Genomic DNA, 27,277 nt, shown 5'->3' with positions numbered 1-27,277 from the left:
AGGGTTTTTTTCCTTCATATTTCTCTTCCCAACTAGATCATGAACACCATGAGGGCAGGAATCACATCTGGTTCACTCACCACTGTAAACTCAGATCTAGATTAGTCCCTGACACTTAATGGGTGCTTAATACATTTTTGTAAATAAATGTTAAATGAGTGTTTAGAACCATTAACATTCTGGTGGGTCAATGAAGACTCATAGAAAACTTGAGACCAATGCAGCAGAATGCTAAGACAACTTGTGTGCAGAGCCTTTTACTTCTCTAGCAAAGAGAGGTGCTGAAAAGGCCTTGATGGTCGTAATAAAGAAATTCCTTTGGAGGACAGTGCTGTAGAGCTTCCTCCCTTCCACTTGATACACACAAAATCCAGGAGTAATGAAGAGGAGGCTCTCTTGTTAGGAAATAGAGAGTAATCAGCCTTCTTGTGCTTTGAAGATTGTAAAAGATACTGGTGATTATGCATCTAGCATCCGTTGTCCTCTTGACCCTTACAGGACGGCAGTTTTACTCAAATAGCCATACCTCCACCTTGCAATTTATGTGACTCAATGACCACCCACCCATGTCAATTCCAATTATGGTAACCCTTTTCCCCTTCCAGAAAAGGGTTACTCCATCTTCACATTTGCTAGACAGATATTGATTGGGAAGCAGCATATGGGCCTGTGAGACCTAATTGACTCAAAAAAACTGTATGGAAAGATTATAGATGGAAAAAAAAAAAAAAGTATAGGGTCCTGATTGCTCCTGGTAGACATCTGGAAAATCACTTTAGTAGGAATTTGAAACCTACCATGTTTATAGCAGGGCAGAGAGCCTGGTAGCAATTGGGTCCTTGATAACTTGTTGAACCATTGAGTTCACCAGCCTTAAAGTCTGTTTTGCCTGTGGACCTTCTGTTATGTGAGATAATAAATTTCCTTATTTTTTAAGTAAACAGTTTGAATTGGGTTTTCTATTATCTGAGGCCAAAATGATCCCAATGGACCTGTGATATTTGGTTTCCTGGCTACAATTAAGGCAGCTACACTCAGAAGAGTGGGAAAATCACCCTATTGTCTTGGAAAAGGCAAGCAGTGGGACTCTGTTTCAAGGGTCGAAGATGAAAATCTATTTATTAACTATTGCTAGTGTGAATAGGCAGGTAAGGAAAGGGGTTGGGGCAGGGGTGAGAACATGTTTGCATGGAGCAGACCCAGAGCTGAAACTCATAATGGCCCCAGCTGCCTAGAAGAGGGCTGAATATGGGCCTGAAAGTATTGTACCCTAAAAGCTATGACCCTGAGACTTCCTTGTGAGACACATTATGATTAATGCCTTCTGTTGGAGATCCTTGTTGGCCCGTGTGGGACCTGCAACACCACAGACCTGGTAACTACAGATCGTCAAACAGCGACACCATGTGGCTGTAACGTGCATCGACTATATCGGGCAGATGAGACTCCAAGCCTTCCCTTCAGGTGTGTGGAAGTTGTATTTTCTACTAGGAATTTTTGGATCACTTAACCCGCTATGAGTTTTTGAAAATGGTAGTAAGGAAGGGACCTATTTGTAGATTCTGAATTTATTATTCTGGGAATAGAATAGTGAGGTGATTTCATTTTGTGGGGGAAAAAAGCTGTGATCATGTTTGTATATGGTGGAGCTGTTCCTACAGGTTAAAAAAGTTTTTTTTTTTTTTTTTCTAATTTGAGAGAGAGTTCACGCGGGTGGGGGAAAGGGGAAGAGTGGGGGAGAGAATCTTAAGCAGGCTCTGCATGGAGCCTGACACAGGGCTCGATCCTACAATCCTGGGATCATGACCTGAGCTGAAATTAAGAATCTGATGCTCAACCGACTGGCCCTTCAGTTTTTATCTGTATTCTCAAGATGCATGAACATTAGGCCTAAAGATACCCAAACAAAAACATTTCCATTTTATTACCTCTTTGAAAACTTGTCTATGGTTTCCCATCATCCCCTGGATAAAGTCCCAGCTTTTTAGCACACCTGTCAAGGCATTCCTCCTCCCCATCTCCAGTGATGCAACATACTACTCAGTTTTGTCAGAAAGCTCTCAGTAAGTTCCATTATATTTGTAAAAGGTTTGGGAGTTAGGTTTTAAGCGAGAGCAGATATGGGCGGTCCCGAAGGGGCCCAGATTTAATGACAAATAATAATAAGGTTTACTGTGCACTTGTAACCTGAGCATTATAATAATGTGCTTTGGAGTTATTTAATATGCACAGGAAGTTTTCTCTGTCTTTCCTTTGTATTGCTGGGGAACTCCTACCATTCAGAACCATTTCTCTAGGTTTGCAGTTCTTGAGATTGGCTGCACATTGGAATCACCTGGGGAGAGACTACCGACAAACTATGGCACCTGAATCCCACCCTGGAGATTGTGATTTAAGCGGTCTGGAGCTTGAGCACCAAGTTTTCAAAGCTCCCCGGGAGATTCTAAAATGCAGCCAGCTAGGAAGACTTCAGTAACCGATTTAGGTGATGCTTCTCTTTCCCTTCTGCGCCCTACACAAAATCCTCGGATTATGCCTATCATACTGTATCTGAATTTCAGAGCATATATCCATCTCCCTAACTAAACTTTGAGCATCTCCATTCGTCCACCTCTGCATTTCTGGAGCCTGATGTAGGGCCTGACGCTTCGTGGGGATTTGAAAATGCTGAATACAAGGGTAAAATGTCATCAACAAACACGCACGGGGGTTCTCCAAATGCCAGGTGCTGCTTTGCTCAGCCAGGTCTGTAACCTGGAGAACAGGCTGACTAGTCCTGCAGCAAGAGCTCGCAGTCACGGCTTGACTGTGTGTATGGAGGACAGCGTGCCTTGGCCACCTCGCCCCGGCCTCACTTTCACCAACTGCCTTAAGTATGTATTTCTGCGGTCTCCCGGACAAATGAATTTCCAGGTGGCTGCGACCAGCACCTGCGAGGCCAGAAAATGTTCAAAGAGCAATGAAGGTGCGCAGGCGCAGACCGCAAGCGCGGCGCACTCTGGTCTACGCGAATATAAGCCCCGCCTCCAGCTGCGAAGCCAACAGGGCGCTGGGCCCGCCTAGCCTCCCCGGGTTGCGGGAGGAAACAGCTAGCGGCGTTCGGAGGCGTAGCCGAGGCCCGCCCCTCGCCGCGCTCCAGTTCGATTGGCTGGTCTCCCAAGGCGCGGTAACGGTCGCGGAGGCGGGGCCGGAGAGGGCTGAGCCGAGCCGTGCCAGGCCGGGCGCGCTGCTGGTGGGAGACCGCGGCTGAGGAAGGTGAGTGGCGTAGGGGTATCGCGGAGGCATCGGTCGGAGCCCCTCCCGAAAGCACCCCTGAAATCGGCCGCCGCTGGTGCCGCCGAGTGGCCAGACCGACCCTTGTCAGGTCCCCCCAGAAAACACACCAGTCACAAGTATACCAGTATAAGGACAAACGTGGTTCGAGCCCTGGCTCCCCGGCCCTTGCCGTCTTTGGCTGATCATTTAACGTCTCCGCGCTTCAGCTTCATTCGTAGCCTACAGCTGGTAATTCTTGCCTTACGTGGTGGTTGAGAAGGTAAAGTGAGGCACTAAGTGTAAGGCTTAGATTGATACTGGCGCGGCTATTGATACCTGGCGGATCCGGGTTGCGGATAAGTCCTAGGTAATTTACTCCATCTACACGAGTGGGCCAGGGCCGACCCGCTTCACTTGTCAGTGTCAGGTGTCTGAGAAGGGAGCAAAAGGAGAATACAAGAAGGGGTAGGTGAGTGGAACGGCTCGTTATGCTCATTCCAGATTGGGAGGACCGCTGCCTTCCTGCGGAGTCTAATTTGATTGTGTTAGGAAAATTAGGTGGAAATGTCAGAAGGCTGAGATCCGTCACCTAGGGACCGCACAGGAAGGGTTTCTACTACCACTTATTTTCTGACCATAATAATATTAAGCAGTGTGCAGGCATTACCCATATTGGTTCCAGTCTTCTATATGAGTTTGTTTTTACTTTCTGTATTGCCAAGTTCACTCCGGCCTCCCTCCCCTACCGCCCCCCCCCTCAAGGGGGGGGGCCCCCGCCCCTTGAGGAAGAGGTGGCTGACTAGGGTTTTGTCCACAGCTTCTGCCTCAAAGGCGGGAGAGGTGTGTTCTGGCCCTTTGTGTACCTTCTTCTGGGGCCGAATGATTGGGTGGAGATGACATCCAATCCCCACTCCCATTTCCTTATTTGTGGTAGATTCACTCCTTCCTAAGAAAATTAAGCAGCATGTTGGCATGTTTTTGGAGTAGAGACCAGAGACTTCGAAAGCATTGCGTGTTCCATTTATTGCAGTAATGTGAGATATTTGCTTTTGAGAAAGCTAATTACAGATTTTGACGTGACTCAATTGAGAAAGAATCATTACAGGCCATGGTTTGTTATTTACAGCTTTTCCCCCCAAAAGGGGTGAAAAACAAGTACATTGAAAAAAATTTTTTTAATGTGTATTTTTGAGAGAGAGAGAGAGAGAGAGAGAGAGAGAGAATGAACAGGGGAGGAGCAGAGAGATAGGGAGACACAGAATCAGAAGCAGGCTCCAGGCTGTCAGCACAGAGCCAGATGCAGGGCTCGAACTTCCAAACTGGGAGATCATGACCTGAGCCGAAGTTGGATGCTTAATGGACTGAGCCACCCAGGCGCCCCTGAAAACAATTGTATTTCAGTGGACAGTGCTTATTAGTGGGGCTTCAGACGTATGAAGGGTAAGTTAGCAAAGGGCTCTTGGAAACCTGGACAGTGCCAGAAGGTACAACTACGCTTTGCTTCTCTGAATTTGGCTTTTTATGCCGTGTACAAACCAACTCCTATCCTGCCTTCCCTAATCCCACAGTCTTACTTTAGGTGTGTTATGACACTGAATAAAGCTATAGCTTCTGCTTTGGCCTTGGGAAGCATTTGGTCTCTACCGGTGACTCAAGGTTCCAGGTCTATGTCCTGTCACAGCTTCTAATGGGGGAAAAGCCTGGTGCAAATATCAGCACATTATCGTGGGCCTCTGAAAAGGAGGGTTTGGTCACAGTGGAACTGAGGGGATCGTTTTTCTTCCTGACTTTGCCTTTTGTGGTTAGTGGTATTTGTCCATCTGAAAGTGCTTCATTTTAGTACGCTTGCAAATGAGAATGTTCTACCCTTGCGGCCAGAGGTCAGAATTAATGATAGGTGGTGATAGATTTGGACTCTCAGCTAAGGTGGCAGCATCGGAGTCCATCAGCTGTGGCTTCAGTCGTTCCCCCTTCAGTAGTTACCGGTACCATGGATACTTGCTTTGGGAATAACACAGGACCGTTTGTACTAGAAGGTCAAACATTTTAGGATTTTGGTTTTTTTATCTTTTTGAAATCTAGATGAAGATCCAGTTTCGGATGTGAGACTCACTGGGTGATCATTTCATTGAGATCAACTTGAACGACCAGGTGAAAAGCGCAAGAAGGACGTGCTGTGACTGAGGTATGTCTGCTGTGACAGATAACTCTGGATGTTGGGAGGCCTTGGAGAAGACCTGTTATTTATTGAATACGGTAATAGATACATTGCATATATTTCCTTTTGATCTCCTGATAATCTGGTCAGGTAGATATTTGAAACTCAGGTAAGGAAACTAAAGCCCAGAGAGGTTAAGTAACTACACTAACTCACATAGCTGGTCACCAACTCTAATCACCACCTCTGTTTTGCTATGAGCCAGGTGCTGTTCTATTTTATTTCTATATTAACTCTCCTGATCTCCATAACAACCCTATGAGCTAAGTACTTTGATTATCCTCATTGTATGAAAATGAGATTGAGGGGGGGCACCTGGCTGGCTCAGTTGGTTAAGCATCCTACTTCAGCTTAGGTCATGATCTCAAGATTTGTGAGTTAGAGCCCAGCTTCGGGCTCTGTGCTGACAGCTCAGAGCCTGGAGCCTCCTTCAGATTCTGTGTCTCCCTCTCTCTCTTCCCCTTCCCCCCTCTCAAAAATAAACATTAAAAAAAATTAAAAAAAAAAGAAAATGAGATTGAGGCACAGAGGTGTTACTGCTTTCTTGGCTGTGTGGCAGAGTCCACGGTTTGAACCCAGGTAGCCTGGCTACCGAGGTATACCAGCTTTCTTTGGTTCATGTTTTGTTGCTTTTGTTTTTATTATTAGGAAAATTCTTTTATTATAAAATGAATTTTTATTATGAAGTCAAACAGAAAAGAACACAGGCCAAATGTGTAACTTAATGAATTATTTTTTAAAGTTATTATTTATTATTTTGAGAGAGCGAGAGAGCATGCATGTGCATGAATAGGAGGGGCAGAGAGAGAGAGAGAGAGAAAGAATCCCAAGTAGGCTCTTAGCTGACAGAGCTTAGTCTCAACACGGGGCTCAGTCACATGAACTCTGAGATTATGACGTGAACCGAAATCATTAACAGACTGAGATTTCCAGGCACCCCTAAAATCCGGTAATTTTATTAGGATGTGTCTTCTGGGTCAGTATTGTCAAGTATGTGATAGACTCTTTGCATGTGTAATTTCATATGTATATATTCTTTTCATTTCAGGAAAGCTTTTTTTTTTTTTTTTAAACAGCTTTGTTGAGATATATGTGATATATAATCTGCATATATTTAAAGTGTACTATTTGAGAGGCGCCTGGGTGGCCCAGTCATTTGGCCATCTGACTCTTGATTTCGGTTTAGGTCATGATCTCATGGTTTCGTGAGATCAAGCCGCGTGTCTGGCTTCACACTGACAGTGTGGAGCCTGCTTGGGATTCTCTCTCCTCCTTTCTCTGACCCTCCACCACTAACACATGCATGTGCATGCTCTCTCTCTGTCTCTCTCTCTCAAAATAAATAAACTTCAAAAATGAAATAAAACTGTAGTCTCCCCTTCGTCATCTCCCTTTATGAAAACAAAATAAAGTGTAGTATTTGATAAGTTTTGACATACATATATACCTGTGAAACCATCACACAATTAGGATTGTGAATCTATCACCCCTAAAATTCCCTTGTTCCCCTTGGTAATCCATTTTTCTAGCCTCTCATTCCCCTAGCCACCATTGATCTACATTCTGTCAGTGTAGATTAGTTTTTGTTTCCTAGAATTTTATATAAATGGATTCAAACAGTATGTAGTCTTTATTTGTCTGGCTTCTTTCCCTCAGCATAAGTATTTTCAGGTTCATCTGTGTTGTTGCATGTATCAATAGTTTATTCCTTTTTATTGTTGAGAGATTCCATTGTATGCTTTTACCAGTTTTTGTATCCATTCAGCTATTGATCGGCATTTGAGTTGTTTCCAGTTCCTGGGTATTACAAGGACTTTTATATATAGGACTTGTGTAGTCATATGCTTTCATTTCTATTGGGTAAATGCCTAGGAATGGAACGGCTGGGTCTTAGGTGTCTATTTAACCTTTTAAGAAACTGCCAAAGTGTTATCCAAAGTAATTGTCCTAGGCGCACCTTGGGTGGCTCAGTCGGTTAAGTGTCCAGCTTCAACTCGGGTCATGATCTTAGGTTTGTGAGTTCGAGCCCCACGTCAAGACTGACCGCTCAGAGCCTGGAGCCTGCTTTGGATTCTGTGTCTCCTCTCTGTGTCTTTACCCTGCTCACGCTCTCTCTCTGTCTCAAAAATAAATAAACATTCGGGGCGCCTGGGTGGCGCAGTCGGTTAAGCGTCCGACTTCAGCCAGGTCACGATCTCGCGGTCCGTGAGTTCGAGCCCCGCGTCAGGCTCTGGGCTGATGGCTCGGAGCCTGGAGCCTGTTTCCGATTCTGTGTCTCCCTCTCTCTGTGCCCCTCCCCCGTTCATGCTCTGTCTCTCTCTGTCCCAAAAATAAATAAACATTGAAAAAAAAAATTAAAAAAAAAATTAAATTAATAAACATTAAAAATAAAAACTGATTGTCCTATTTTACATGCCCATCAGCAGTGTATCAGAGTTCCATTTCCTTCATATTCTCATGAACACTAGTATAGTTAGTCTTAGCCATTTAAATAGGTGTATTGTGGTTTCACCTTGTGGGTTTAAAAAATTTTTTTTCCAGTGTAGTTAACGTACAGTGTTACATTAGTTCCAGGTTTACAATATAGTGATTCAACAGTTACACATATTACTCAGTGCTCGTCAAGTTAAGTGTACTTTTAATCCCCTTCACCTTTTATTCTCCCCCCACCCCCCCCAACCAACCTCACCTCTGGGAACCATCTGTTTGTTCTCTACAGATAAGAGTCTGGTTTTTTTGGTTTGTCTCTTTTTTTTCCTTTGCTTGTTTATTTTGTTTCTTAAGTTCTATATACGAGTGAGTTCATATGGTATCTGTATTTCTCTGACTTATTTCACTTAGCATTATACCTACTAGGTTCATCCATGTTGTTGCAAATGGCAAGATTTTATTCACTTTTAATCGCCAACCAATATTCCATTAAATATATATAACACCTTTTCTTTATCCATTCATCTTACTTGGGCTGGTTCCATAGTTTGGCTATTGTAAATAATGCTGCTATAGACATAGGGGTGCATATATCCCTTAAAACTAGTGTTTTCGTATTCTTTGGATAAATACTCAATAGTGTGATTACTGAATCATGGGGTAGTGCGGTTTTTAATTTTCTGAGGAATCACCATACTGTCTTTCATGGTGGCTGCACCAGTTTGCATTCCCACCAAAGTGCACAAGCGTTCCTTTATCTCCGTATCCTCACCAACACTTGTTTGAGTTTTTATTTTAGCTATTCTGAGGTGTGAAGTGATGTCTCATTGTGGTTTTGATTTGCATTTCCCTGATGATGAGTGAAACTGAGCATGTTTTTATGTGTCAGTTGGCTGTCAGTATGTCATCTTTGGAGAAATGTCTGTTGGTGTCTTCTGCCCATTTTTTACTCGGATTATTTGTTTATGAGTGTTTCATAAATGCTTTATATATTTTGGACACTAACCCTTTACCAGATAGATCACCTGCAAATATCTTCTCCCATTAAGTAAGTTGGTTGTTTCCTTTGCTGTACAGAAGCTTTTTATTTTGATATAGTCCAAATAGTTTATTTTTGCTTTTGTTTCCCTTGCCTCAGGAGACCTATTTGGAAAGATATCACTATGGCCAATGTCAGAGAAATTAATGCCTGTGCTTGTCTAGGATTTTTATGGTTTCAGGTCTCACATTTAGGTCCTTTACCCTTTAATCCATTCTGAGTGTATTTTTGTGGATGGTGTAAGAAAGTGGTCTAGGTTTCACTCTTTTGCATGTACCTGTCCCATTTTTCCCACACCATTTATTGAAGACACTCCCTTTTTCACATTGCATAGCCTTGCCTTCTTTGTCAAAGATTGATTGACCATATAACTACAGGTTTATTGCTGGATTTTCTACTCTATTCCATTGATCTATGTGTTTTGTGCCAGTACTATACTGTTTTGTTGACTACAGCTTTGTAATATAACTTGAAGTATGGAATTGTGACACCTTCAGTTTTGTTTTTCTTTTTCAAGATTGCTTTGGCTATTCGGGGTCTTTTGCAGTTCCATACAAATTTTAAGATTGTTCTAGTTCTGTGAAAAGTGCTGTTGGTATTTTGATAGGGATTGCATTAAACCTGTGGATTGCCTTGGGTAGTGTAGACATTTTAACAATATTTGTTCTCCCACTCCATGAGCATGGAATATCTTTCCATTTCTTTGTGTTGTCTTCAGTGTCTTTCATCTGACAAGAGTTTTCAGGGTCAGGTCTTTCATTTGCTTAGTTAAGTTTATTTCTAGGTTTTTTATTATTTTTGATGTAATTGTAAATGGGGTTGTTTTCTTAATTTCTTTATCTGCAGCTTCATTATTAGCATATAGAAATGCAATGGATTTCTCTATAGTGATTTTTGTATCCTGCGACTACTGACTTCATCTATGAGTTCTAGTAATTTTTTGGTGGAGTCGCTAGGGTTTTCTATTGATAGTATCATATTAGCTGGAAATAGTGAAATTTTTACTTATTTGTTACCAATTTGGATGTTTTCTTATTTCTTTTTGTTGGCTGATTGCTTTGGGTAGGACTTCTCATATTATGTTGAATAAAAGTGGTGAGAGTGGACATCCTTATTCTTCCTGACTTTAGAGGAGAAGCTCTCAGTTTTTTCCCATTGAGTATGCTGTTAGCTATGGGTTTTTCATATATGGCCTTTATTATGTTGAGGAATATGTTCCCTCTAAACCTACTTTGTTGAGAGTTGTTATCATGAATGGATGTTGTACTTTGTCAAATGCTTTTTCTGCATCTATTGACCATGTGGTTTTCATCCTTTCTCTTGTTGATGTGGTATATCACATTGATTGATTTGTGAATATTGAACTACCCTTGCATCCCAGGAATAAATCTCACTTTATTTTTGTGATTTTTTTTTTTTAATGTTTGTTTGTTTATTTTTGAGAGACAGAGTAGGGGAGGGGCAGAAGGAGAGGGAGATAGAGAATCCTAAGCAGGCTCTGTGCTGTCAGCTCAGAGCCTGATGCAGGGCTTGAACTCAAGAACCATGAGATCATGACCTGGGCTGAAATCAAGAGTCAGACACTTAACCAACTGAGGCACTGAGACACCCCTATTTTTTTTTTTAATTCACTCTGTCACCCTATGTGTTTTGATTGATTTTAGTCCATTTATATTCAAAATATTTATTGATATGTCTTTATTGCCATTTTGTTACTTGTTTTGTGGTTGTTTTTGTAGTTTTTCCGTGATCTTCTCTTGTTCTCTTTCATGGTTTGTTGACTTTCTTTGATGATATACTTGGCTTCCTTTTTCTTTATCCTTTGCATATTTATTACTGGATTCTGGTTTGTAGTTACCATTAGATTTGTATATAATGTCTTCTGTATATAGTAGTCTATGTTAGGTTGATGTTTGCTTAAGTTTGAACTCACTGTTTACTCCTCCCCATGTTTTAAGTATATAGTGTTATATTTTACATCCTTTTATTAATCCCTTGAATTGTTTTTACAGAAATACTCATTTTTACTCCTTTTGTATTTTTTACTTTTCATACTCTTTCATTTCCACTCAGAGAGTCGTGTTTATTTGCTGTAGGGCTGGTTTAGTGGTCATGAACTTCTTTAGTTTTGATTCGTTTGAGAAAGTCTTCATTTTTCCTTCTTTTGTGAATTATAGCCTTGCTGGATAGACTATTCTTGGCTGCATATTTTCCCTTCCAGCACTTTGAATATATCATGCCACTCCCTTCTGACATGCAGTTTCTGCTGAAAAACTTGCTGAAAGCCTTGCAGGGTTTCCCTTGTATGTAAGTATCTTCTTTTCTCTTGCTGATTTAAAAATTTTTCTTTATCACTACTTTTTGCCCTTTTAATTACTATGTGTCTTGGTGTGGATCTTCTCCGATTGAATTTTTGGGGAAATCTCTGTGCCTCCTGGATCTGGATATCTGTTTCCTTCCCCACATTAGTGAAGTTTCACCTGTTATGTTTTCAAATAAATTTTCTGTCCCCTTTTCTCTCTCTTCTTCTTGGATCCCTATAATGTGAATATTATTGTGCTTGATGGAGTCACTGAGTGCCTTGACTGTTCTCTCGATCTGCATATTGTGTTTTTCTCTCATTTGCTCAGCTTGGTTACTTCCATTACTCCATTACTTCCAAGTCATTAATTTGTTCCTCTGTTTTCTCTAGCCTGCTATTTATTCCATTTAGTGTATTTCCAATTTCATTCATTGAGTTCTTCATCTCTGAAGATGTTTGGTGGTTCTGTTTTGTTTTTTTTTTTTTTTTTTCTGTCTTTATTAAGGGTCTCACTGATGTCCTTCACTGTTCTCAAGTCCAGTGAGTATCTTCATTACTTTAAATTCTCTCTCAGGGATCTTATCTTATATCTGTTTCACTTAGGTCTTTTGCTGTGGTTTGGTCCTGTTCTTTCATTTGGAACATATTTTCTGTCTCCTCATTTTGTCTGACTCTGTGTCTGTTTCTTTGTGTTTGGAAAGTCAGCTATATCTCTTGCTCTTGAGGTAATGGCCTTATGAAGAAAAGGTCTTGTAGTGTCATGTAGTGCAGTGTCCCCTGTTCCCTAGGACCTGGTGCTTCAGGGAGTGTCTCTTGTGTGTGTTGAGCGTGCTTTGCTGTTGAGTCCTGATTGCTTTTTCCTTCAATCTCATTGTTTGCAGAGGCTCTCTTTGTCTCTTGTGGGCAGCGTTTGGTCCCTCGCCAGGTTGGGCGGTTTTTAACAAGGTGTGTGGTGCTCTGCTTGTGAAATGAGTCCTGCCACTGCTACTGCTGTAGTCGAGGTCCTGCAAAACCCACAGATTGGGACATGGGCTGGTGAGGTTTGCACTGGTGTTCTGGGGGAGGGGACCCTCAGTGCTGGGACTGAGGCAAGCATGACTGGGAGGGGCGGATCCACTCAAGTTTGGTATGGGGGAGCGGTGCTGGTGTAAGCAGGTTAGGTGGTGAGTGTTAGCACCTGCATTGTTTCTGCTGAAAAATTAGCTGATAGCCTTATGGGGTTTTTCTTGTATGTAACTGTTAACTTATGGTGCTTTTATTTATTTTTTAAAGTTTATTTATTTTGAGAGAGAGAGAGAAAACACAAGCAGGAGGGAGGCAGAGAGAGGGAGAGGGAGAGAGTCAGAGAGAGTCAGGGAGAGAGGGAGAGAGAGAATCCCAAGCAGGCATCATGCTGTCAGTGTGGAGCCAGATGTGTGGCTTGATCCCATGAGCCGTGAGATCATGACCTGAGTCGAAATTAAGAGTCAGAAGCTTAACCAACTGACCCACCCAGGTGTCCTGTTTTAGTGTATTAAAATTCTCTTTATTATTACTTTTTGTCATTTGAACTATTATGTATTTGGTGTGGACTTCCTTGAGTCCACTTTGTTAGGGGCTTTCTGTGCTTCCTGGACCTGGATGTCTGTTTCTTTCCCCAAATTGGGGAAGTTTTCAGCTATTATTTCTTCAAGTAAATTATCTGCCCCCTTCTCTTTCCTTTTCCTCCTGAGACCCCTATTATGTGAATGATACTGTGTTTGATTATATTGCAGAGTTTCCTTCCTCTATTTTAATTTTTTATTAAACTTTTTTCTTTTTGCTATACAGTTTGGTTCCTTAACATTATCCTGTCTTCCAGATGGCTGATCTGTTCTTCTGTGTCTTTTAATCTACTATTGATTACATCTATTGTATTTTATTTACTCTCTCTTTGTGGACGTTCTCCCTGAGTTCATTCACTTTCTCAAGTCCAGCAATTATCTTAATGACTATTACCTTGAAATCTTTGTCAGACATATTGCTTGTCTGTCTCTCATTTGTGTTTTATACTGTGATTTTTGTCTTTTTCTATTCATTTGGTACATGTTTGTGTGTCTCCTCATTTTGTCTCTCTATATTTATTTGTAAATATTAGGTAGGTCAGCTACATCTCCTGGTCTTGAAAGTAGCAGCCTCGTGAAAAGATCTGTGGTGCTGTATAGTACAGTCCCCCTGGTCACCAGAACCAGGCACTCCAGTGTGTCCCCTGTGTAGGCTGTGTGCACCCTTCTGTTGTGGCTGAGCTGCATTTGTTGTGGGCATGCTGGGGCCCGGGTGGGGGCGGTCGGCTCCTCACCTGACTGGCTGCAATGACTTGCTTTGCCTCTTGTGAGTGTACTGGGCATGGTTTACTCCTTGAGATGTTGAGAGGCCCAGCTACTGCCCGTGTGCTCACTGGTATGTGGTGTTGGCATTTGACCTAGCTAGTGGCCTGCAGTTAGTGTCTGCCACACCTGCAGGCACAGCAAAGGGCAGGACTTGCTCTCTGAACAGCCAGCTAAGAGGCTCAGCTGCAGGAACTGCGGACACCCTGGTGTGTGGGTTATCTCCTCCCCTCCCAAGGGCGGGAGTCATTTTGGAGTGGCACAGTGCTGGCAGAGTTGCCTTCTGGGTGTGGTAGGGCAGGAGCTGTTTTTGGAGGGATGGCTGCCAAGGTGGACAAGTTGGGTGGGATGGTCTGCAGGAGAATGTGGGGCCATGGCACTCATTGATAGCAAGGTAGATGGAGACTGTTAGAACTGGCTCCCAGAAGCATCTTGATATGTAGGCTGCAGGAGACAAGGAAAAATGGCACCTGTTACGGCTTTTGCTTCCAGAGAAACCTCCTGGACATATTCTAAGATTAGTTAATAAATCTCCTTCACAAATACTTTTCAAGCTGCTTGAAGGTGCTTTTCAAGCTGCTACTCCTGTGCTGTGTCTGAGTTATTTAGTATGGTTGTCTCTTTAATGGTGGGGACTGGGTTCCCTGTAGCACTCTGGCTCTTCTAGAGGTAAGCCTGCTGATTTTTAATGTTCCCGGAGTTAGCCCTGGTGTTTTCAAAGCCAGATATTACTCGATTTGTCTTCCCAGTGTGGGTTCCTAGTTCAGGGGGGTTGCCCAGTGTGGGGTCTGATCCTCTTCCTTCTCCATGCTTCTCCTGTTTGTGGTTATTCGTACCAGGGGGTTGGTTCCCAACTGTGTCTCTGCCCTTTCTACCCTTTTCTATGTGACGTTCTCTCCATGACTAGCTGCAGAAGTCTTCAGGTCATTTTCAGAGTTAGTTGCAAAGCTCTAGTTGCTGCCTCAGTGTTTCTGTGGGACAAGTTGAATTCCAGATCCTCTTCCTCTGCCACCTTCCCTTGTATTCTCAGATGTAGGTCATGGGTCCACAGGCTCACTCTTTATTTGTGCATTTAAAACATAACAGAGGGAATTCAAAATGTGGAAGGACAAAAAACCAAATGGTCAGTTATCAAAATCAAGATTTCTAAAACAAACGAGCCTCAGTTGGGGGAGGTGGGCTGGCTCTTTATCTAGTCTTAAGGCTGGCACTGTATTTATTAGAGAGAGCCATCTTTGAAGTGGATGCCTTTTTGAAATGGATTCCTTCACAATCAAAGCTTAAGTCAGGCACTTGCATTACAAAAACAAAAACAAACAACCCCCCCCCCAAAAAAACCAAAAAATCCCCACAAAAAACTGTTAGAACTGACACTATGACATCTTAATTATTTGTTAAGTGTATAGTTCATTGATATTACATACATTAATAATGTGCCATCATTGCCCCCCCATCCATCTATAGAACTCTTTAAATTTTTTTTTAATGTTTGTTTATTTTTGAGAGACAGAGTGCAAGTGGGGGAGGGGCAGAGAGAGAGAGAGAGAGAGAGAGAGAGAGAGAGAGAGAGAGAAAGGGAGGGAGACACAGAATCTGAAGCAGGTTCCAGGCTCTGGGCTGTCAGCACAGAGCCTGAAGTGGGACTCGAACTCACGAGCTGTGAGATCATGACCTGAGCTGAAGTTGAATGCTTAACTGACTGAGCCAACCAGGTGGTGGTGGTGGTGGTGGTGGTGGTGGTGCTGCTGCTGCTTGCTTCCTTCCTTCCTTCTTTCCTTCCTTCCTTCCTTCACTCAGCATGGGGCTCAAACTCAAGACCCTAAGATCAAGAGTCACTTGCTCTTCCAACTGAGCCAGCCAGGCACCCCAGAACTCTTGTCATCTTGTGCAACTAAAACTCTGTATCTATTAGATGTAGGGCCCCTGTTTCTCAAGGCCCTGCCCGGCAGCTACCATTCTACTTTTGGTTGCTATGATTTTGATTACCCCAAGGAGTGTAAGTGGAGTCATTACAGCACCTACCTTTTTGTGACTGATTAATGTCCTCATGGTTGTAGCATATATCAAAATTTCTTTTCTGTTTAAAGCTGAATAACATTCCTTGGGATGCTTGGGTGGCTCAGTCCATTAAGAGTCTGATTCTTGATTTTGGCTCAGGTCATGGTGTCATGGTTTGTGGGTTTGAGCCCCACATGGGGCTCCATACTGACAGTGTGGAGCCTGTTGGGGATTCTCTCTCCCTTTCTCTCTGCACCTGCTCTGTCCTCTGTCTCTCTGTCTCTCTGTCTTTCTGTCTCTCTCAAAATAAATACACTTAAAAAGCTGTACAATATTTCATTGTACGGATATACCACATTATGCTTATCCATTTATCTGTTGATGAACGCTTGGGTTTCTTACACATTTTTGCTATGGTGAATAATGCCATGAACACAGATGTACAAATATCTTTTCAATATCCTGCCTTTAATTCGTTTGAGTATATACCTAGAAGTAGAATTGCTGGGTTATATGAATATTCTTTTTTTTTTTTTTTTTAAAGAACTACCTACTGTTGTTCATAGTGGTTGTATCATTTTACATTCTCACCAGTAGTGCACAAAGAGTCCAGTTTTACCACACCCTTGCCAGTGCTTGGTACTTTTTTGTTTTTTTGGAATTTTTTTTTTTTTTTTTTGATAGTAGCCTAATGGATGTGAGGTGGTATCTCTTTGTAGTTTAATTTGCATTCATCTAATAGGTAGTGATGTTACACACACTTGAAAAGTGCTTATTGGTCATTTGTATATCAAGTTCTTTGCCCATTTTTAATTTTTTATGTATTTTTTCTTTTTAAAAAAATTTTTAAATGTTTATTTTTAAGAGAGAGTGAGTGAGAGAATGAGAACAAGCTGTGGAGGGCAGATAGAGGGAGACAGAGGATCCAAAGCAGACTCTGCACTGACAGCAGGGAGCCTGATGTGGGGCTCGAACTCATGAACACAAGATCATGACCTGAGTTGAAGTTGTTTGCTCAACTGACTGAGCCATCCAGGCACCCCTGTTTATTTATTTTTAAAATAAAGTTTGTTTAGTTATTTATTTTGAGAGGGAGAGGAAGGGGGAGGAGCAGAGAAAGAGGGAGAGAGCGAGAATTCCAAGCAGGCTCTGCACTGTCAGCACAGAGCCTGATGTGGGGCTTGAACTCACAAACTGTGAGATTATGACTGAGCTGAAACCAAGAGCTGGACGCTCAACGGACTGAGCCACCCAGGTGCTCCTCTTTGCCCATTTTTAAAGCAGATACATATTTTTTTGTTGTTCAGTTTTGGGATTCTCTATGTAGTCTGGATGTTAACTCTTTATCACATAAATGATTTGCAAGTATTTTCTTCCATTCAATGTGTTGCCTTTTTACTCTGTTAATAGTAGCTTTTGATGTGCCAAAGTTTTAATTTTTATGAAGTCCAATTTGTTTTTGCTTGTGTTGCCTGTTTCTGGTGTCATACCCAAGAAATCACTACCAAATCCAGGGTCATGAAGCTTACCCTATGTTTTCTTCTCTAAGAGTTTTATAGTTTTGGCTCTTAAGTTTAGTTCTTTGATCCATTTTGAGTTAATTTTTTATATGGTGTTAGGTAAGGGTCCAACTTCATTCTTTCCATGTGGATGGCCAGTTTTCCCATAACCATTTGTTGAAGACACTATACTTTCTCCATTAAATGATTTTGGCATTCTTGTTGAAAATCTTTTGACAGTATATGTGAGGAATTATTTCTAGCCTCTCTATTCTACTCCATTGGTTTATATATCTTTATGCCAGTACCACACTGTTTTGATTTCTGTAGCTTTGCAGTGGGTTTTGAAATCAGGAAGTGTAGGTCCTCCAGGTTTGTACTTTTTTCAAGATTGTCTTGGCTGTTTGTGGTCCTTTGAGATTCCTTATGTATTTTAGAATGATATTTGTTATTTCTGTAAAAAATGTCATTGGGATTTCAATAGGGATTGCATTGGCTGTGTAGGCTGTTGTGGGCAGTATTGACATTCTAATATTAAGTCTTCCAATCCATGAACATAGGATGTTTTTCCATTTATTTGTCTTTTTAATTTTTTTGACAAATATTTTGCAGTTTTGATTATACAAGCCTTTGACCTCTTGGTTAAGTTTTTATTCCTTTTGATGCTGTTGTAAGTGGAATTGTGTTCTTAATTTCCCTTTTGGATTATTTGTTAGTGTGAACAAAGGCAACTGATCTTTGTGTGTTACATCTTTACATCCTAGTACTTCGCTGAATTCATTTATTCTAACAGGTTTTTGGGTTTTTGGTGGGCTCGTTAGCATATTCTGCATATAAGATTATATCGTCTGCAAACAGGTATAGTATTACTTCTTCCTTTCTGATTTGGATGCCTTTTATTTCTCTTTCTAGATTAATTGCTTTGGCTAGACCTTCCAGCACTATATGGAATAGAAGTGGTGACTGCTTTGTCCCTGATCGTACAGGAAAAACTTTCAATCTTTCATGGAAGTATCATGTTCACTGTATGTTTTCATATGTGGCTTTTATTATGTTGAGGTAGATTCCTTCTATTGCTAGTTTGAGTATTTTTATCATGAGAGGGTGTTCAATTTGGTCAGATGCTTTTTCTGCATCAATTTAGATGATCATGTGGTTTTTTTATCCTTTATTCCATTAATGCAGTCCATTACATTAATTGTTTTTCATATGTTGAACTATTATTACATTCCAGGAATAACTCCCACTTGGTTGTGGGATTCTTTTAATATGCTGTTGAATTTGGTTTACCAGTATTTCATTGAGGATAATTGCATCAATGTGCATAAGGAATGTTGGTCTTTAGTTTTCTTGTATTGTCTTGATCTGGCTTCAGTATTAGAATAATGCTAGCCTTTAAGAATGAATTAGGGGTTGGGGCGCCTGGGTGGCTCAGTCAGTTGAGCATCTGACTTCAGCTCAGGTCATGATCTTTTGGTTCACGTCAGGCTCTGCGCCGACAGCTCAGAGCCTAGAGTTTACTTTGAATTCTGTGTCTCCCTCTCTCTCTGTCCCTTCCCCACTGACGATCTGTCTCTCTCTCAAAATAACTATTTAAAAAAAATGAAAAAAAAAAAAGAATGAATTAGGGGCACTTGGGTGGCTCAGTCGGTTAAGCGTCTGACTCTTGATTTTGGTTCAGGTCATGATCTCACAGTGAGATCAAGCCCATGAGATCAAGCCCAGTGTCAGAATCTGTGCCGAGCATGGAGCCTGCTTGAGAATCTCTCTCTCTCTCTCTCTCTCTCTCTCTCTCTCTCTGTGTGTGTGTGTGTGTGTGTGTGTCTCTGTCTCTCTCTCTCTCTCTCTAAACAAACAAATAAATACACTTTAAAAAAAGAATGAATTAGGAAATATTTATTCCCTTCTCTTCAGTATTTGGAAAAGTTAGAGAATAATTGGTGTTAGTTCTTTAAATGTTGGGTAGAATTCTTCAGTGAAACCATCATTTCCAAGGCTTTGCTTTGTTGGGATTTTTCCCCTCAGTTTGTTTATTTTGAGAGAGAGAGAAAGAGAGAACTAACACAACCAGTAGAGGAGCAGAGAGAGAGGGAGAGAGAGAATCCCAAGCAGGCTCTACACTGTCAGTACAGAGCCTGATACAGGGCTCAAACCCAGGAACTGTGAGGTCATGCCCTCAGCCAAAATCAAGAGTTGAATGCTTAACCGACTGAGCCACCCAGGTGCCCCTGTTGGGAGATTTTTGATTACTGAATCAATCTTCATGTAAATTATAGGTCTATTCAGATTTTCTGTTTCTTTGTATTGCTCTCTTAGAATTTTTATTTCTGTATAATTGCGATTAATGTCCCCACTTTCATTTATGATTTTAGTACTTTGAATCTTCTCTCTTTTTTTCTGTCCATTTAGCTACAGGTTTGCCTATTTTGCTGATTTTTTTTTTCAAATAACTTTTTATTTCAATGATTTTCCTCTATTGCTTTCCTTTACCCCAGCTCTTATCCTTATTATTTCCTTTCTTTTGCTAGCTTTTTGTTCTTCTTTTTCTAGTTGCTTAAGTTGTACAGTTAGGTTGTTAATTTGAGATTTTTTTTTTTTAATGTTTATTTTTGAGAGAGAGAGAGAGAGAGAGAGAGCAAGCGAGCATAAGCAGGGGAGGGGCAGAGAGAGAGGGAGACACAGAATCTGAAGCAGGCTCCAGGCTCTGAGCTGTCGGCACAGAGCCTGACTTGGGGCTCGAACCCACGAACTGCGAGATCATGACCTGAGCTGAAGTCAGATGCTCAACTGGCTGAGCCAGCCAGGTACCCCTGTTCTTGTTTTTTAATATAAATGTTTATAACTATAAATTTCTCCCTTAGCGCTGCTTTCACTGAGTCCCATAAATTTTGGTATGTTCTATTTTTGTCCCCCCCCGCCTTTTTTTTTTTTTTTTTTAACCTATTTGATACACACAGTGTGGAGCTTGAACTCACAATCCTGAGATCAAGAGCTGCATGCTGTACCAACTGAGCCAGCCAGGTGCCCCAAATTTAGTGTATTTTATTCAGCTTTCTTACTTGACTTTAGAGATAGAGCTGCCTACTCTATCGTTACCAAAAGTAGACTACCTATCTCATGAAATTTAGCCTTTTTTTTAAACACTTTTATTTATTTTTTATTTTTTTTTAATGTTTTTATTTTTGAGACACAGAGACAGAGCATGAGCAGGGGAGGGGCAGAGAGAGAGGGAGACACAGAATCTGAAGCAGGCTCCAGGCTCTGAGCTGTCAGCACAGAGCCCTATGTGGGGCTTGAACTCACAGACTGTGAGATCATGACCTGAATTGAAGTCGGACACTCATCCGACTGAGCCATCCAGGTGCCCCTCATGAAATTTAGTCTTAAATCTAGACATACTTTTGTAAAACAACTTGTATGAAATAGTGATCTGAGTAATTTGTAGAAAAAAATCTAAGCTAATATATGATGGTAAGATTAGTTTTGTTTAGCATACTTTTATTTAGTTTTTTAATGTTTATTTTTGAGAGAGAGAGAAACAGTGAGAGCAGGGGAGGGGCAGAGAGAGAGGGAGACACAGAATCCAAAGTAGGCTCCAGGCTCTGAGCTGTCAGCACAGAGCCCGACGCGGGGCCGGAACTCACAAACCGTGAGATCATGACCTGAGCTGAAGTCGGATGCTTAACTGAGAGCCACCCAGGTGCCCCTAGCATACTTTTATATAACAATAAGTACTACTAATCTATAAGTTTCTATATGCCAGGTTCTTGTTCTAAGTACTTTCTATATGTTGTATGACTTAATTTAATCTATGAGGTATATTACTGTGTTGTCTTTTACAAATGAAGAAAAAAATGCTCAAAGATGTTAATGAATTTGTCTTTGTCATATAATTTAATAGTTAAACTAGTAGTCACTCAGTGACTACTTCAGTAGTCACCATCTGACTCTGAATGCTGAACCTCTATACTTTATTCTTTATAGTGCTACAAGAACATTTAACAAGAGGACCTAAACTAGTCATGGGATCAGGGGAGATTTCCCTGAAGAAAGAAATCTGAGCCAGGATCTGAAGGTCAAGTATGAGTTAACTAAGTGAAGAACAGGCTAACAGTAGCCAGGCCTTGAATATGGAGAGGAATGACATTTTGAAGATTTGAAAGAGGTCCAGTGTAGTAGTTAGGAAGCTTGTCAGAATATGTAGCTTCTCACTCTTGGGGGGATTATCTTACATCCTTATTTCTGATCTTCAAGGATGTATTCTTCCCACTTTAAAATTCTGGCTGGCTGGTGTGTGTGTGTGTGTGTGTCTGTCTGTCTCTCTCTCTCTCTCTCTCTCTCTCTCTCTCTCTCTCTCTCCCCTAAAAATAAATAGGCTGGAAAACAAATCTTCAAGGAAAAAAAAAAAACAACAAACGATGAAACATGTTTACTAACAGACCCAAGTATCTTTACTGTTAAGTTTTTCTGAATAAAGCCAAAGACCACACACACACACAGCAAAACAAAAAAAACAACAACAAAAAAAATTCTGGCTGGCTCTTTTTTTTTTTCCTTTTATTTTTTTAATTTACATCCAAGTTAGTTAGCATATAGTGCAACAATGATTTCAGGAGTAGATTCCTTAATGCCCCTTAACCATTTAGCCCACCCCCTTTCCCACAACCCCTCTAGTAACCCTCTGTTTGTTCTCCATATTTAAGAGTCTCTTATGTTTTCTCTCCCTCCCCTGGCCGACTCTTGATGGTGATACAACAGGATGAACATAGTACCACCTCTGAGGTATTCCTGCCAGAAAATACTGAACCTGAATTTAATAAAGTCTCTAGATGTACAGTTTACAAGAAATATAGGGGGTAGAGATAGATGTTAAATGACAAGAATACAGTAAGCCAAATCTGAAATAGGGGTAGTTTTACAGGATAGATGACCTATTTTTTCAACAAATAAATGCATGTCAAAAGAGAAAGGAGGGGGGATGGGACTGTTATAGGTGAGAAAAAACTTTAGAGGGCTAAATGTGGACCTTGTTTGGATCCTGATTTGGAAAATAAAAAGACATTTTTTAAAACATGGGTTTATTATATTCTTTTTTATGTATTTCTGAAAATTTTTCTAATGAAAAGTTTAAAAACTAGCTGAAAGGGGGGCGCCTGGGTGGCGCAGTCGGTTAAGCGTCCGACTTCAGCCAGGTCACGATCTCGCGGTCCCTGAGTTCGAGCCCCGCGTCAGGCTCTGGGCTGATGGCTCAGAGCCTGGAGCCTGTTTCCGATTCTGTGTCTCCCTCTCTCTCTGCCCCTCCCCCGTTCATGCTCTGTCTCTCTCTGTCCCAAAAATAAATAAACGTTGAAAAAAAAAAATTTAAAAAAAATAAATAAATAAAAAAATAAAAACTAGCTGAAAGGTTTGTAAAGGCAGGAGGGATTAACATAGTGGGTGATTGAGTTGGTAAAAGAGACCAAAGTTGATGTCCAGCAGCAAAAGTGGCAGAATTTGAAAATTTATAACATGTTACTGAGTTTATCTGAAACTGGAAAGCTACACCCTGTAGACACATAAGGGTGATTGGTAAATTGTCTAGTTGGATTTCATTATCCGAAGCAGACCTAGAAGGGTAGAATTGAGCTTTGGAAGAAATACGACCTGGTAGCAAGGAGGCTTGCTTCTTTCCTAATCAATCCTGAGAAGATCATTTCACCAGATGGTTACCAGTATATGCTACATTGGTACAACTCTCCCATATGCCTCCCTGCCAGCTACAAACAGCTAGAGATTTGGGATCAAACAATTTCCAAGGTCCTCTCAAGGTCTAAAAGTTCATGATGCTAATGAATGTGTGTGATTGTGCCTCTGGAAAGGAGGAATTCTACCTATATATCAACCAATACAAGAAAATTTTTTCCTATAGGATGATAGAGTCTTAGAAAACAAGAGGAAGTGATGGTAGGGTAGAGTAAATAAAAACTTTTTTGTCTACCAAACAGAACCCTTCACTGCTAGCCTCTGATCTATTTAGAAATAAAGACCACCTAAGAAGGTGGCACTGCATTTACCTTTGGCATTAGTCAAGTGAATTGTTAGACTGACGTGTAACTTTTGGCCAGGCACATTTCTTTCAGTTTTGGGGAATCAGCTTACAAAAGATAACTTTATCAGCAGCATGTGCTTTGTACATTAGCTAGTTAATAGTTGTGTGTGTGTGTGTGTGTGTGTGTGTGTGTGTGTGTGTGTGTGTCAAACCTCATGATGTTTTATTTCTAGAAGAGAACATCATAAGATCAGGCTTATTCTTTTTTTACATTGATTTTTTTTTTTTTAATTTTAAGAAATCTCTACACCCAATGTGGGTCTTGAACTCAGGACCCAGAGGTCAAGAGTTGCATGCTCTTCTAACTGAGCCAGCCAGGCATCCCCAAATTAGGGTTTATTCTAATCATTTTTTTTTATTTTTATTTGAAAAATGTTTGTTTTTGAGAGACAGAGACATAGCATGAGCAGGGGAGGGGCAGGGAGAGAGGGAGGTAAAGAATCCGAAGCAGGCTCCAGGCTCTGAGCTGTCAGTACAGAGCCTGTTAGGGGCTCAAACTCACGAACTGTGAGATCATGATTTGAGCTGAAGTTGAACACTTAACCAACTGAGCCACCCAGGTGCCCCTGTTCTAATCATTCTTAAAATCAGTTTTCTGACAAGTCATATGACTTTTGACACAGGAATGGCTTAAATTGCCAAAGAGTTATTGGTTCTTTTAAGTATAATTTCCTTTAACACCTATTGCATTTTTTCTTTTCTAATTTAGGCAACTCCAGTATTTTTTACTGCCAATCTACTTCTTCAGATTTTACTTAAGATACCAAATCTCCAGCAGCCCCTAAAGCCTAGGAGTCTAGTAAATCATCAAACAGACTCATGACTGAAAAACAGGTAAACTTAAAATATTTGAAGCCAGTGTTTCGTGAAGTACGTGCCAAAGAATACTGCATTTACAAATATGAAAAATCTTTCTTAAAAGGGTTCTGTAGTAAAATAACTTTGGGAAATATTGGGTTAAAGATTATTTAATATTTTGTTATTGTAAGACTTCACAATACTGTCCAAAAAGAGACTTTAGTATACAGTATTTCCTACTTATTTCACATTAGTCTCATGAACAGTTCTTTAGTGTTCTGTACCACATACTTTAGAAAATGCCATTCTTTTTTTTTTTTTTTTAAGAAAATGCCATTCTTAGCTCTTTTCAGAATTTGCAGTTATTCTTTCCATTAAAAGAGGTATCCAGGAACAATATGTATAATTTGATCATTTAAAATGTGTGGCATTATTTACAGAGTACTTTGTTTTTGCGAGTCATAGTAGACATCCACTGAGATGCCCACCCAGAACTTTTGGCTCCTAAACATATCTTTTTTTTATGTTTATTTTTGACAGAGACAGAGCATGAGTGGGGAAGGGGCAGACAGAGAGGGAGACACAGAATCTAAAGCAGGCTTCAGGCTCTGAGCTGTCAGCACAGAGCCCGGCACGGGGCTGGAACTCAAGAACTGTGAGATGATGACCTGAGCCAAAGTCAGACACTCAACCAACTGAGCCACCCAGGTGCCCCTAAAACCGATATGCTTAATAATTTAAATTCTGGGTCATGAATCTTTGACCCAGAAGACCTTAAAAAATAATAAGGGAAAAGATTGTGGGAGGGCGGAGAAGTACAGAAACGATAGAGAAGGGGAGGAAAGCAGTCAAAAGGAAAGATTTGGCACTGTTATTGATAGTGCTATCATAGTTATCAGGGTAATTTGTTCCTTTTTTGTCTTGAGAGATTTCTTTAATATCTAGAGGGATTTGGATATGGAGACTAATCCTTTTATATGTATTTTGTCTGCTGCCTAAATTATTAATCTTTAAGCTATTAAAATATTTAATACTATTCCACCAGTGAAAACTATTGTATAAATTCTATTTTTTAAAGCATTTTAACATTGAAAATTCACTCAAATTACCTTTTTAAATATACTTTAGTAACTTAAATGTTTGTTTATTTTGGGAGAGAGAGAGAGAGCGTGAGTGAGCAAGGGAGCGGCAGAGAGAGGGAGAGAGAGAATCCCAAGCAGGCTCCATGCTGTAAGCACAGAGCCTGATTCAGGGCTTGATCTCACAAATGATGAGATCATGACCTGAGCTGAAATCAAGAGTTGGACACTTAACTGACTGAACCACCCAGGCACCCCTACTTTAATAACTTAAAAAGCAAGTAAATCACCTCATACAGTGATTCCAAATTGATCATTGGATTTACATCAAAAGACTGTTATAAATTGTTAATGTCATGGATATAAATGTATAATTAAAAAATCTCTTTTCATTCTTTTTTTAAAATTTTTTTAATATTTATTTACTTTTGAGAGAGACAGAGCATGAGTGGGGGAAGGGCAGAGAGAGAGGGGGAGACACAGAATTTGAAACAAGCTCCAGGCTCTGAGCTGTCAGCACAGAGGCTGATGCAGAGCCTGAACCCACAAACTGTGAGATCATGACCTGAGCTGAAGGCAGATGCTTAGTTGACTGAGCCACCCAGATGCCCCATGCTCTTTTCATTCTTATCTGTATTGTATGTTCTTAATTACCTTTTTCTTCCCATTATCATGTTTTTATTTACATACTCTAGAGAGTTAGGGTTCCCCTCTCAGGTTTGTGTTGTAAATACATATTTAAGAATGACGGAGGGGCGCCTGGGTGGCACAGTCGGTTAAGCGTCCGACTTCAGCCAGGTCACGATCTCGCGGTCCGTGAGTTCGAGCCCCGCGTCGGGCTCTGGGCTGATGGCTCAGAGCCTGGAGCCTGTTTCCGATTCTGTGTCTCCCTCTTTCTCTGCCCCTCCCCCGTTCATGCTCTGTCTCTCTCTGTTCCAAAAATAAATTAAAAAAAAAAAAAAAAAAAACACATTGAAAAGAAAAAAAAAAATGAGGGATACAAAGCTTGAGAGTATCTTTCAGAGTGATTCTACTAGAATCAGTTATCTAGATGGACAGACTCCTTTTTATAATTAGACCTTGTCTATTATACAAGAGACTATTAAATTACTGGCTTTGACCAATCAGATTTAAAAAAAATTTTTTGTGACCCTACTTATTAAGTGATACTTGTTTCTGAGTGACTCAAATTTAATTTACTATTCAGTTAATATGACCTAATTTGCAGCTGTTTCTTTTGAGTAGAGCCCGGTTGGTTCAGTTAAACAAAAAACCTCAGGTCTGTTTGGTTCACTGAAATTACAAGGTATTTTTTTGTTGGTGTTTTTGTTTTACTCTATCCATTAAGGCCTTATGTATGAGTATTCTGGAATTATATAATTATTTATGCTCATTTGCATTCTTTTTAGTCTGCTAATTTTGTCAGAAATAAGTTTAATTTTACTTATTATATGTACATAAAAATTCATATTAAAAAACTTTGGAGAAAAAGTTCCATTATTCTGAAGACAAGGAAATTATGTTCAAGAGGGTGTTTGTTCTCTCTATATGTTAAAGTTGATTCTTTTCTCTCCTTGTAATCATAGCAGGAAGAAGCAGAATGGGAAAGCATAAATGTGCTTTTGATGATGCATGGTTTAAAACCTTTATTTCTAGTCAAAAGAACTGATCTTAAAGGTAATCAGATCCTATTCTTGTTCATAATGGTAAAAAATGTCTTTTTCCTTTCAAAACTTTTTATCCTAAAAATTTTTTTTTGCTTTTTATTTTTATTATCTGTGTTACATTCCATAAATGTAGATTTCATCATTTTTGATAAACAGTCATCACAGAAGATGAGGCAGAATTTGAAAACATTGATGGAAGAAACAACACGTCAGCAGAACATGATCCAGGAGCTCATAGAAACTAATCAGCAGCTTAAGTAAGAAAATGGAAAAATGTCTCTTTTGAATTGTTTGTATATAAGTGATATATGCATTCTAAAAATAATTGCCTTGAATCCAGACCTTTAATTTTCTATTTTGACATAAATGTTAAGTTTAAATATTTTTATATTTTAATATTTTTAATAGATAATTCTTTCAGTAATAGCTTAGCTTAGGTGTGTAATAGTGTCCTATATTTCTTATATTGGTTTGTGTTATATGATGGAAATTTTAAGAATGCAAAGAAATTTTAGAAATTCATTATGTTGTTAGATGGGTATGTTTGTTGATGTGATTT

General features: G+C 40.3%; 1 protein-coding gene across 14 annotated transcripts in view; it reads left to right on the top strand.

Annotated features, from left to right (window-relative positions):
• The window catches only part of CEP70 (centrosomal protein 70), an 86,229-nt gene that overhangs the window by 7,043 nt on the left and 51,909 nt on the right, over positions 1-27,277 (top strand). Inside the window, exons 1-7 of one of the 14 annotated variants that reach the window (XM_025913007.2) lie at positions 3,076-3,255; positions 5,338-5,440; positions 21,071-21,161; positions 21,845-21,868; positions 23,884-24,008; positions 26,638-26,728; positions 26,852-26,975. In XM_025913007.2, coding sequence (XP_025768792.1) covers positions 23,994-24,008; positions 26,638-26,728; positions 26,852-26,975 — 230 coding nt within the window. In that variant the 5' untranslated portion in view covers positions 3,076-3,255; positions 5,338-5,440; positions 21,071-21,161; positions 21,845-21,868; positions 23,884-23,993. Of the gene's footprint in view, positions 1-1,333; positions 1,465-3,074; positions 3,256-5,337; positions 5,441-17,998; positions 18,146-21,070; positions 21,162-21,844; positions 21,869-23,883; positions 24,009-26,637; positions 26,729-26,851; positions 26,976-27,277 lie in introns of those variants that run through there. The other 13 variants (XM_086674385.1, XM_086674387.1, XM_086674395.1 and 10 more) reach the window with 13 other exon arrangements.

The sequence above is a fragment of the Puma concolor genome, chromosome C2 (assembly GCF_028749965.1).
Source record: "Puma concolor isolate L17-30 chromosome C2, mPumCon1.1.hap2, whole genome shotgun sequence".
NCBI lineage: Eukaryota > Metazoa > Chordata > Mammalia > Carnivora > Felidae > Puma > Puma concolor.
This window is presented reverse-complemented; position numbering and strand designations above follow the sequence as displayed.